Genomic DNA, 11666 nt, shown 5'->3' on the forward strand with positions numbered 1-11666 from the left:
TGACTGTCATACAGCATACAATTTTAAAGGGCTCAAAGAGAACGTAGTTGATTAATAATAATAATAATAATAAAAATATAATTTGAATCATTTCTCCTGTTTGCCTAGTTATATTTTCTGCTGATTGCAACAGTCATTGGCAGAACCCCTCCACAAGTTTAAGAGTAAACTAAAGAGGCCTTTAAAATATGCGCCATACCCAACACCTGTTCCTCAATATTTCCTTGAGAATTTCAGCGATAAATAGAAAATTCTTCAGCTGCTGCCATTCTTTAGCACAGGGTAGTTAGCAGGTGCTGCTGATGAATTCCCTCAGCTTCTGTAATTCTAGAGTGGGTGCTAATCACCACCCGGAGCATGAGGGTGGGGAGCGGGCAGTGGTGTCTTTGAACATGTGAATCAGATCACAGGGAACCAGGACCAAGAGGCTGGTATGTAAAGTTTCCAGGGTTTTCCAGTGTTCAGCCAAGGCGGCCAGAAAAAGCGCCCTAAGGCAGGCTAAGAAAAAGAAGTCCTGCAAACGATTTTGTAAACGAGTTATTTCTTGAGACACTTTTCTCAGGTTTTTGTGTCTTTTTAGACCAGGCTGGCCTCGCACTCACAGGAGTTCCTTTGCCTCTGGTGCCGGCCCCACCTAGACTTTTGTTCACATAACCATACACAAACATTTAAATGTGCGGTACGACCCCATCTCTGAGAATGCGAGTAAGGCTTGAAATTTAAGCTGTTGCTGAGAATCCGGTTTTCATTGGCATTTACAATAACCATACCATGAGCCGTCAGGGATGCTATATCAGACCAGTTAGCATCTAAGACCTATTTTTCAAATTATAACTTAGGCAATATTGATTGGGCCGGTTTGGCACAGCCCGCCACCCAAGGGTCGCTTCCGAGGGCTTTAACCACACTCACCCCAGCGCCTCTACTGAAAAACCAGACTGACGCCCCTGGACCACAAGGTCCCGCCCACCACGGACACGCCCACTTCCGGACACGGCGCCCCGCCCACCCGCGTCCGGAACCTCGGCTTGGCCGGGGTTGGTCGGTCTGAGTTGTTTCTCGGTTCTCTTCGTCTGACTTACGCCTGTTTTGTTTGCGACGTTGTCGCAGAAGTGTGCGCTTTACGGCCGCGGGGGACGCAGCGAGCCGGTGCCAGGGCCTCTGGGCCGGGAAGCAGGGTAGGCGAGCGAGGTTGATGCTCGGCGGCGGGGTGAGCACGGCGTCTGGCCGGCTTCTCTCTTCAGCGGATCCCAGAGGGGCGCGGGAGGCGGCGGCGTTCCGGAGCGGCCCGGCGGGCTCGAGCGGAGGCCGAGGCGGAGCGGGTGGCCCCGGGCCAGGGATTGGAGGCCCCGCGGGCAGGATGAGCCTGACCCCGAAGGAGCTCTCGAGCCTGCTGAGCATCATCTCCGAGGAGGCGGGCGGCGGCAGCACCTTCGAGGGCCTGTCCACCGCCTTCCACCACTACTTCAGCAAGGCCGATCACTTCCGCCTGGGCTCGGTGCTGGTGATGCTGCTGCAGCAGCCGGACCTGCTGCCCAGCGCGGCGCAGCGCCTCACGGCGCTCTACCTGCTCTGGGAGATGTACCGCACCGAGCCGCTCGCCGCCAACCCGTTCGCGGCCAGCTTCGCGCACCTGCTCAACCCGGCGCCGCCCGCCCGCGGCGGACAGGAGCCCGACCGGCCTCCGCTCTCAGGTACGGCCAGCCGCCGTTCTGTGGGAGCTCGTCGGCTAGGAGCAGCCAGCCTGCACGGAGAGGATCGGCCCTCCCTCCCTCCGTTTCCGTACTTTCTTTCACTAAAATGGGAGAGCGGTGGTTACAAGCTGCAAGCCTTTTTTTCAAATTCACTGCATTCCAGATGCTCCTCAGCCATCCACCCCCCAAATCGAAAAAGCGAACGCTTCGTACAGCCCACCGAAGGGCTGGGCATATTTTAGTATGTCAGATACGGTTCATTCAGTATTGTAAGGCCCTGAGGTATTCGAAGTTACAGCCAATGGCACTGAGTCTACCACCACCCCTTTTGTAAGCCGAGTAAAGAAATCGGTATTAACGTGAGGAAGGGGCAGGTTGAAATCCGTATTACACAACATTTAAAGTCTTTGCAGCCGACTCCTCGGTTAGCTGTAATGTCACGTGAGCAGAGGAGGAAGTCGTTTCTGATAAACTATTCGGAGATGCATGTGTCCTGGATAGTATTGTGGAATGCTTACTTTTGCAGGCATAGATTACATCTGAGGATGTGTCCCTAACTTTGATGCTGTGGATGAACCCAGGGTCATTTTCTCTATACCATGAGCCTAGCCCAGGACTCACGGACAGCTGTACTCCCAGTCACAGGCTGCTATATATATATAAAAGTATGTTTAAACTGCTCTGTACACCGGGGTCTACCATATGTAAGCTTTAGCCTTTGCAGGAATCTAAGTATTTGATAACAAAATTCTCAACAGTTATTAAACCATAAGTTTCATTGACATTTCCATAGATCACAGAATCCTCAAGTGATATATTTGTTTATGGATTACTATATAAATATATACTAAGTGTGTGTATTCAATTAGCTGGAACTCAGTTACATTTAGTTCATAAAAATAGCTTTGTATGGCAAATAGCAAATGCTAAGTTTCATGGTAACTTTTAAAGTTCAATTTTAGAAATTTAAAAGTAACCACTGGAGAGAAATCGGTATGCATTTTTATTTGCAGGGTTTTTGCCTCCTATAACTCCACCAGAAAAGTTTTTTCTTTCCCAGCTCATGCTGGCACCCCCAAGGGAACTGTTCAAAAAGACACCTCGCCAGATTGCTTTGATGGACGTTGGAAACATGGGGCAATCTGTGGACATTAGCGGCCTTCAGTTAGCCCTGGCAGGTAAGGAGGGGCCAGTGACTTGAACGTTCTTGTCTGTTCTTGAGATCACCTACTGAAAAATCAAGATTTTTTTTTTTTTTAAATTTACACTTCTACTTTCTTTTGCTTGCTGTTTTTGAGATCGGGTTTCTCTGTGTCTGTAGCCTTGGCTGGCCTGGAATCTGCTCTGTAGACCATGCTGGCCTCTGACAGAGCTCCTGCTGGCTGACCCCGTGCTGCAGCCCTAGGCCGCTCCCTCCCCGACACTGATGCTTGTACCCAGCATCCCCTTCACTTTGTTCCCATTTCCTTATTCTGTGCTTCTGATTGACACCCAGCCCGACCTCTACCCTGCACCTATCTGCTGTCCGCCTCGCTCCATCTTTTCTGTTGGGGTTATTTAATATTATTATTGTTTGGTATAGGAGTTAAAGATACTTACTTTGTACCTCTGATCTCTTCATGGTGTTCTCGGTTTTAAAATGTTCTGTGCTTCTCCCCTTCCCCGCAAGCTGGGTTTGGAATCTTTTTTTTTTTTTCTTTTTTTGGTTTTCCAAGACCCAGGTTTCTCTGTGTAGCCCTGGCTATCCTGGAACTCACTCTGTAGACCACACTGGGAACTCAGAAATCCGCCTGCCTCTGCCTCCCAGAGTGCTGGGATTAAAGGCGTGCGTTGGGTTTGGATTCTTGACTCTTGTCCCCGCATTCTAGGTCTGGGATTACAGGTCTAGCTGAGATGCTCTAAATGCTTCTTGTCTGAATCTGTTCCAGAGCGCCAGTCTGAACTGCCAACCCAGAGCAAGGCCAGCTTCCCCAGCATCCTCAGCGACCCCGACCCCGACTCCTCCAACTCCGGATTTGACAGCTCAGTTGCCTCTCGCATCACGGAGTCTTTAGTCAGCGGACCAAAACCACCTATTGAAAGTAGGTATATGTGAGCGATGTGAGCTAGTCTTACGTTTTCAAGTTTATATTCTAGCGGCACGCTGGAATTTTAAGTTTCTTGCAGTACTTGATGACAAACTTCCTGCCTTGCCATCTAGAATATAGCAGACACCAGCTAGTTATACACTAGGATATTTATTGCTTCTTTGATTCACACACACACACACACACACACACACACGTGCATGCCTGTCTGCAGATAGAAATTCAGATTTTATCAAAATGAATGTTTCTGTTTTAATGAGATAGTTTCATGTAGCACAGAGTATCCTTGAAAATTCCTGTGTAACCGAGGATGACCCTAATGTCCTGGTGATCCTTGGCTGAGAGTAGGATCCACAATCCAACAAACCACCTTCTGTCCTATGTGGGAATGCTCTTTGGAAGGCTGCTGGTGGGACTGGGTGAAATCTACTCTCAGGACCAAAAGAGAGAACTTACTGCTATATACTAGAAGCAGCAGAGAGGGAGTGGGCGCTCTTGTGTCCCAGTACAGTGGAGATCATAAGTTTTCATCTCCCAGGCTTTTGTGGGCTTAGCAGGCAGGAGGTCGCACGGCTGGGTGACAGTTGGGTATCTATCAGGCTAGGCACTGAGGTTTATAGTATATTGTCTTTTTTGAGAGTGGCCTTTTGGGTATAGCATCGTAGGTTACTGGAGTTAGGGTGCACGTGTTCACACGAGCACAGCAAGCCACTGGGGGCAAGCACTGTGCTCGCCTGTCATGGTGCGAGGCTTTGGCTTTTCAGCTGTGTAGCAGCCAAATGAAGTATGAAGTTAGTTTAGAAGTACTAACTAGCTGATTTCAGTGTGTCGATAGCTGACAACTTGAGTTATGGGGATAGCCCCAAGCACTCTGTATGGTATTCTGAGGTCCTAGGGGCGACAAAAAGAAAGAAAAAAGGAGAAAAAAGTCATAAAATTTTAGTTATAGGTTAAGAACGATGACAAATGCCTTTAATCCCAGCACTTGGGAAGCAGAGGCAGGTAGATCTCTGTGAGTTTGAGCGTAGCCTGGTCTACAGAGTGGATTCCAGGACAGCCATGGACATAATGAAACTTTAAGAAAACAATTATCATCATCATCATCACCACCACCCTCTGCTGACATGACATCTGCATTCTCAGCCTACGTTTATGCTTGCATTAAAACTCAGTCTGTGAGTCGGGTCGTGGTGGCACACGCCTGTAATCCCAGCACTTGGGAGGCAGAGGCAGGTGGATTTCTGAGTTCGAGACCAGAGTGAGCTCCAGGACAGCCAGGGCCACACAGAGAAACCCTGTCTCGAAAAAACCAAATCCAAAAAACCAAAAAAATAAAACAAAACAAAAAAAAAGCCTCAGTCTGTGCTCATGCTTTCCTCTTTCTGAAACAGACTGGCATCTGGCATCCTGCTGATGGAGAGTGTGTGTGTGTGTGTGTGTGTGTGTGTGTGTGCGTTATTATTTGAGCAGAACTGATTTTATATCATTACTGTTTGAAGCATGTTTTGTTATGTGTCCTTATTAAAGGCAGCCTTGTATTTCATGAAATGCATACAGGTTGTGTGCGAATGTTACCGGACAACAGTCATGTATTGCTCTTGTCCTAGGCCACTTCCGGCCAGAGTTTATCCGCCCGCCACCGCCTCTGCACATCTGTGAGGATGAACTGGCCTGGCTAAACCCTACAGAACCCGAGCATACAATTCAGTGGGACCGATCAATGTGTGTGAAGAACAGCACTGGTGTGGAGATCAAGCGGATCATGGCGAAAGCCTTCAAAAGCCCTCTCTCTTCTCCCCAGCAGACGCAGGTGTGTGTTACAGTGCCCTGCCCCATCTGTGTACATCACAGGTGTTCTTCTGAGGAAGGAGAGAGTGAGCCCTCAGTTGTTGATGTGAGTTGTTGATGTGGAAGGAGCATCAGAGGCTTCACAGTCCCAGCCACTGTGCTCTGGCCTTTCCAGTTTTCCTCTGATGAGAGGTCTAATGACTGAAAACGTCTAGACTATTCAGTTTGTCTCAGAGAGAACTAGGCTAGGACGGGTCTCAGTTTTGTCTGGGAGAGGTAGGCTAAGGGCGCGTCTCAGTTGGCAGCACTGTTCTAGGTGCACATCAGTCGGGCAAATCATCTGTGTTGCTGCATCAGGCCGGACAGCAACTCTGAAGGGTGTATGGTGTTATTAATGTTTTATAAAAAGTGAGGTTCAGGGAATGCGCTAGACTTTAGCTACAGTGTTTAGTGGTAGACTGCGGTTATCTCTGCTGCTACCCAAGGTTACAACTAGATGGATCCCCTAAGGAAGAACAGCAAAGACTGGTTGTAAGTTTTATTAGATTTGCACACTTTCAAGTTAGAACTGGTAGGAAGCTACTGTTACCTCCAACCTACTTTTTCATTGAAAATAGGGATTTTTAAAAGATTTGTTTTATGTGTGTGGGTGTTTTGTCTGTATGTATCTGTGCATCATGTGCGTGCAGCACTCACAGCTGCCAGAAGAGGGCATTGGATCCTCTGGAACTGGAAGTACAGCTGTTGTGAGCCTCCATGTGGGTGCTGGGTACCAAACCCTGGTCCTCTAGAGATAGTAAGTGCTCCTGACCATGCTACAGTTCCCAGCTTTCCCCCAAATATTTTTAAGTGATATGATAACAATTGTTTGTAGTTTCAATTTGCTCTGAGATGATCACAGAACTGTCCAGTGTTGAAGACACAGTGGGTAAAAGAAAATATGGAGGTAGAAGGAATGGGTGTAGTGCATGCCTGTAACCCTAGCACGTGGAAGGCAAGAGATGGAGACTTGGCAGTTACAGGCCAGGCTCCACGAGACCGGGAGCTCGAAGCCAGACTGGCCACAAGGACCTAGCCTCAAAATACATGACTTTTTAAAAGAAAGAAAAAGTATGTATTTGGATAGTGGGGAAAAATGTTTTTTCAACTCTTGGATTTGCAAAGTGTAGGTGTGATTTGAGCTGTGAAGTACTACAGGTGGAAGATGGAAGGTTCTCTGTTCTGTCCCTTTCTAGGGTATTTCTGTTATTTTTATGGGTAAGACAGCATGGCTCTTGTTAGAATTATTCCAGTTTGTGGAGTCCTGTGTGGCTTTAAAAAACAAATATGGAGAGGAGGTCTCGCCATGTAGCTCAGATATCCTTGAACTCACTACGTAGCCCAGGCTGGCTACCTCCTGCCTCAGTGCTTGTATTACATGTGTGCCTGGTTTGTGTGTTTTGGGAGAAGTTGATAGTGAAGATTTTTAAGAATGACACGATTGTCGCATTGCATATTACTAGACAAGACAAAGGCTATCATGTCTAGGGGAAGAATGACTAGTGGATTTTTAAGTTGCCTTTATTTTTGTATCATTGCAATTCAGATCTGAAAATATATGAAGACATAAATATTGGTTTCGAGGGAAGAAATTGAACAAATTAACAAAGATAGTTTTTGTAATTTATATAAAACACTTCCATTTGTATACAGGAAAATTCTCTAATATGACTCAAGAACTTCTCAACTTGTTTTTTTTTAGCTCCTTGGTGAGTTGGAAAAAGATCCCAAACTTGTTTATCACATTGGCCTTACTCCAGCGAAACTCCCAGACCTAGTGGAAAACAACCCTTTAGTTGCTATTGAAATGCTGCTGAAGCTAATGCAGTCGAGCCAGATCACGGAGTATTTCTCTGTCCTGGTCAATATGGACATGTCCTTACATTCGATGGAAGTTGTAAATCGGTAAGTTTTCATGCTCCACCAGAGGTGGTATATAGGCCCTGATTAAATTACTCAGAAGTTTGAAAAGCTGTAGTAGTTTCTCTTCCCTTTTCTGTTACCCTGAACTAATCCTTAGTCTTCACAGCATATGAATTTAATCTCAATTTGTAAGAACTCTCTCAGTTGGTAAATTTAATTTCCAGTCTGGTGCCCCTTACAAATTCAGGTTTCCTGTTCCTCGACAGCCAATAGGCAGCATGCGTCTGGGCCTCAGAGCTGGACCTCTGGGCATGCTTCCCGTTGTGGTTACAGTAGTCTCCCAGCTTTGTTCTCTGTGTGTCCCCGACCTACTCCTAGAACTCACTGTGTAGGCCAGGCTGGCCTCAAACTCATGGAGATCCACCTGCCTCTGACCCCCAAGTGCTGGGATCAAAGATGTGGATATTTTTCTGAGGTTTTTTTTTTTTTTTTTGAGATAGGATTTCATAGTAGCCTGGTAGCTTCAAATTCATAACATTCTGTCTGCCTCATTCTCTGAATGCTGGAATCAGGGGTGTGAACCAGATTACAATTTTTTGAGCATCCATATATAAGTCGGAATTGTTTTAAACTTGAACTAAGGACTGTCTGGTCGTCTGGTGACAGTAGCGTGGCTGGTAGCTCTGTGCACAGGACAGGGCTGGGAGAGGGAAGGACCCCTGAGTTTACAGTTACTTTGTAACTCTACAGGCAGAGCTGCCTGGCTGCCTGTGGAAAACATGCTGGCCCCTCCTTTACTCTAGTTGCACTGCTGCTTTTGCAGTGGCTAAGCTCTGCCTTTGGATGGGGCAGTCCGAATGTTCATGGACCCTCCTCACTAGAGTACTTCAGTGCCTTATGTTTAATGATATGTAGATTTAGAAGAGGCAGCGTGTATTCATTTGCCTTTTCCAAGTTTGTAGCAAAAGGTTTGTAGTAGCCAGCCCAGTGTTGTGATGTCTCCTGGGCTGAACTTTAACTCAGTGTGGAATTCTTCCCTGACTCCATTTCTTCGTACTTCCCTTCCTCACTCGGGAAGAGCTCTGTTGGCTTTAATGACTCTACGCTTGTTATGTAGCTGCTCTTCCTGTGTAATGGCTGACTCCAAGCCTGTTTGCCTTGCTCAGTTCTCGTGAGGCCCTTTTGTTCCATATCAGCTAAGTAACTTTTCAACCTTGTCAGGCTATGTTACATCTCCAAAGCTCCACGTTAGTCTGAGGATGGGTTGTTCTATTTCATCCATACTTCACCTCCTAGTGCTTATACTTACAGGGCTTTTCTAAGGTTTAAATGATGGCAACAACTGCTGGTTATTTGAGGCTCAGGAGGAGGGAGCCAGAGGCTGGATCATTACATCAATGCACCATTACAGAGTATAATTCGTGATGCACACTTAACAGAAGCATCAGAGATTTAAGTGGCTGTGGCTCTTGGGTCTAGAGAATTGGGTCAGATACATCATTATCAGATGATCACAAGAAGTCTTGACATACTTCCCAGTATTAACACAGCTAACAGCTCAAATTTTTCTTTTGTGAAACAGACTAACTACAGCTGTTGACCTACCTCCTGAATTTATTCACCTATACATATCCAATTGCATTTCTACTTGTGAACAAATTAAGGACAAATATATGCAGGTGAGTAGTGTAAACGCTTGCAGCATTATCATCTGCCAAGGAGAGAAGGCTCTAAAACATGTTTCTTTTTCTTTTCCAGAATCGCTTGGTGCGTCTTGTGTGTGTGTTTCTCCAGTCTTTGATCCGTAACAAAATTATTAACGTGCAGGACTTGTTTATAGAAGTGCAGGCCTTCTGTATTGAATTCAGTAGGATACGGGAAGCTGCAGGCCTATTCCGGTTGCTGAAGACACTGGATACTGGGGAAACCCCTTCAGAGACCAAAATATCAAAATAATACCTCACTACAACTGCCCGCTCTATTGCTCAACTTAATTTGGATTGGTTTTTAAACTGTTGTAACTTGAGTGGATTGCTTGCTTTATCTAAGAAATATAAATGACTTTATTTACTTAAAGTAAAATTTCCTTTTTCCTAGATGTTTCCCATGGATTAATTTTGGTAAGACCTTGGAGAAATGTATCTTTTAGCTCTCTTGCTGATGACAATCCATATGAAGAATAGTTATTCTAAAAATAGTTACTGCAAGAAAGGTGTAGATGTTTCTCTTCTGAATTGAAAACACAGTACCTGTTTCTTTTAGAAAACAAACTGTAGGTTTCTGAAATACCAGGAATTTGCTTTTGTAGCTTCTAGTGTGAAGCATGCTCAGTAAGAGTGAGTGAAGACACTCTTACTAAGCAGGGTGTGAAGCAAGGATGCGCACATCTTGACAACAGTGTTCTTGGCCCACTGACAAGCATGGGCACACTCAGGCAGGGGCATTCTGCCAGGCTCTGATAGTTGGCTTTTTATTCTCCTCTCTTAACCAGTCTAAGATGGACGTGGTTTTTGTGGTCTAAGGACAAATACAAGCTGCACACTAGAATTGTATACCCAAGATGCCTGTTTGGCGAGGAGGTAGAACAGGCAGCACATGGGACAGTATGCCTTAATTTTTTTTTTAAGATAGGGTCCATCTATGTTGTCCTGGAGCTCACTATGCAGAGCAGGCTGGCCTTGAAGTCAGATCCTTCTCCCTCTCTCTACATGCTGTGATTAAAGGTGTATACCACCAAATCCAGCCTTTTTTTTTTTTTTTTTAATGTTTTCTGACATACCATTTAAAGAAATTATGAAGAATTCCTTTTATGGAGGTATCTCTAGAACTGATTTATGGGGACAGAATCTGTTCTCCCATATCCAGCAAGAGTTAAAGGAAGCTTGGTGATTTTGTTTGATTGTACAATTACAATCTTGCAACAGTGAAGAAGGAACAAGAAATGATCCTTGAGCCCTTGTAGGAGTAACCCCCATCTGAACAGCTGACTTCGCTCAGTGTCCCACAGTGGCCATCACTGTTTTACAGGCAGCCCACAAACAGACCACTGCTTTAGAGTGACTAGTTTCAAAGACTCACTGTGGGCAACAAGCTCGACAGCTGATAGGCGTTTGTCCTGTAGCTCAGGTTAGCTATGGCTGCAGCTCAATACAAAATCGAAAACGTAATTAAAATGACTGTAGACAGAGCAGATACCTACTCCCAACCATGGGACTGAAGTTGGGGACCCCTGTGGTTGATTAGGGGAAGGATTGAAGGAGCTGAAGGGGAGAACAAACCCATAGGAAGACTAATGGTCTCAACTAAACCGGACTCCTGGGAGCTCCCAAGGACTGAGCCAACGTCCAGGCAGTACACATGGCTGGTCCGAGGCTCCCAGCAGATAGAGCAGAGGACTGCTGGTCTGGCCTTTGGGAGAGGATGCACCCAATCCTTGAGAGACTTGAGGCCTCTGGGAAGCAGGAAGGGCACAGGCACAAAGAACCTCTTGGAGACGGAGAGAAGTGGGATCTGGAGTGGGCAACGGATGAAATGTGAATAAAACAAATTTTAAAAAAATATGAGTTTCTTATTTAGGGGAAGGTTATATATTTATATAATTTATTTCTAAAAGTTGGTTATATGCCTCGAGTATTTCGTAGATGACAAGTATCCTATCAAGAATGTTCATGAGTTTAGTAAAATACATTTACCCTGCAGCCAACAAGGACACAGTGGGGTCCATGAACAGACGCCCCTGAAGCTTTACCTAACATGCATTTTGTCCATAAAGCCTGTCCCATCCTTACTAAGCTTACACCAGGAGATGGTAATTCATTATATGTTCGTTCATTTTAAAAAACGTGATTGTCAAGACAAACACAACGCTCCCTGTAAGGTACTAGCTTGGAAGGGATCCTTGCAGTGAAAGCTGCAGCAAAAGGCACAAGTAGCGCAAAGGTTTCATACTTCTGTGTATCAGAAAACAAGGAAAATCGCAAGTTGTTGACTCTAGAATCCCAAACAAATGTCTCAAATAAGGTCCCTAAAATAAGTAAGGCCAAGACCATAGTCTTTATGAGTGTCTGTTCAGAGTGAGTGAGTGCTGTGCATAGCGAGTGTTAGCTGTATGTAAATCAAGTTTGTACCACCACTAGATGGCTCTCGGTTAGCATGTGTAAAAGACCAGGTAACACACACTGGGGCAGCCCTATAA

The 11666-nt window shown here is 45.7% G+C and overlaps 1 protein-coding gene across 1 annotated transcript; it reads left to right on the forward strand.

Moving 5' to 3' along the window:
- The first annotated feature begins 1033 nt into the window (after nucleotides 1–1033).
- Cnot11 (CCR4-NOT transcription complex subunit 11) lies at nucleotides 1034–9567 on the forward strand. The gene is made up of 7 exons (XM_052193222.1): nucleotides 1034–1694; nucleotides 2708–2872; nucleotides 3623–3775; nucleotides 5389–5591; nucleotides 7311–7513; nucleotides 9054–9150; nucleotides 9230–9567. Exons 1-7 carry the CDS (start codon nucleotides 1196–1198, stop codon nucleotides 9425–9427), a joined length of 1518 nt encoding a protein of 505 aa, XP_052049182.1. The 5' UTR covers nucleotides 1034–1195; the 3' UTR covers nucleotides 9428–9567.
- The last annotated feature ends 2099 nt before the right edge of the window (nucleotides 9568–11666 follow it).

This window comes from Apodemus sylvaticus, chromosome 9, assembly GCF_947179515.1.
Source record: "Apodemus sylvaticus chromosome 9, mApoSyl1.1, whole genome shotgun sequence".
Taxonomy (NCBI): domain Eukaryota; kingdom Metazoa; phylum Chordata; class Mammalia; order Rodentia; family Muridae; genus Apodemus; species Apodemus sylvaticus.

Bases quoted from the DNA above. Each gene is read 5' to 3' on its own strand.
- Cnot11 (XM_052193222.1), top strand. From the start codon at position 1,196: ATGCTCGGCGGCGGGGTGAGCACGGCGTCTGGCCGGCTTCTCTCTTCA. The intron at 1,695-2,707 runs GTACGGCCAGCC...TTTTATTTGCAG, and splicing joins CGACCGGCCTCCGCTCTCAG to GGTTTTTGCCTCCTATAACT. The intron at 9,151-9,229 runs GTGAGTAGTGTA...TTTCTTTTCCAG, and splicing joins TTAAGGACAAATATATGCAG to AATCGCTTGGTGCGTCTTGT.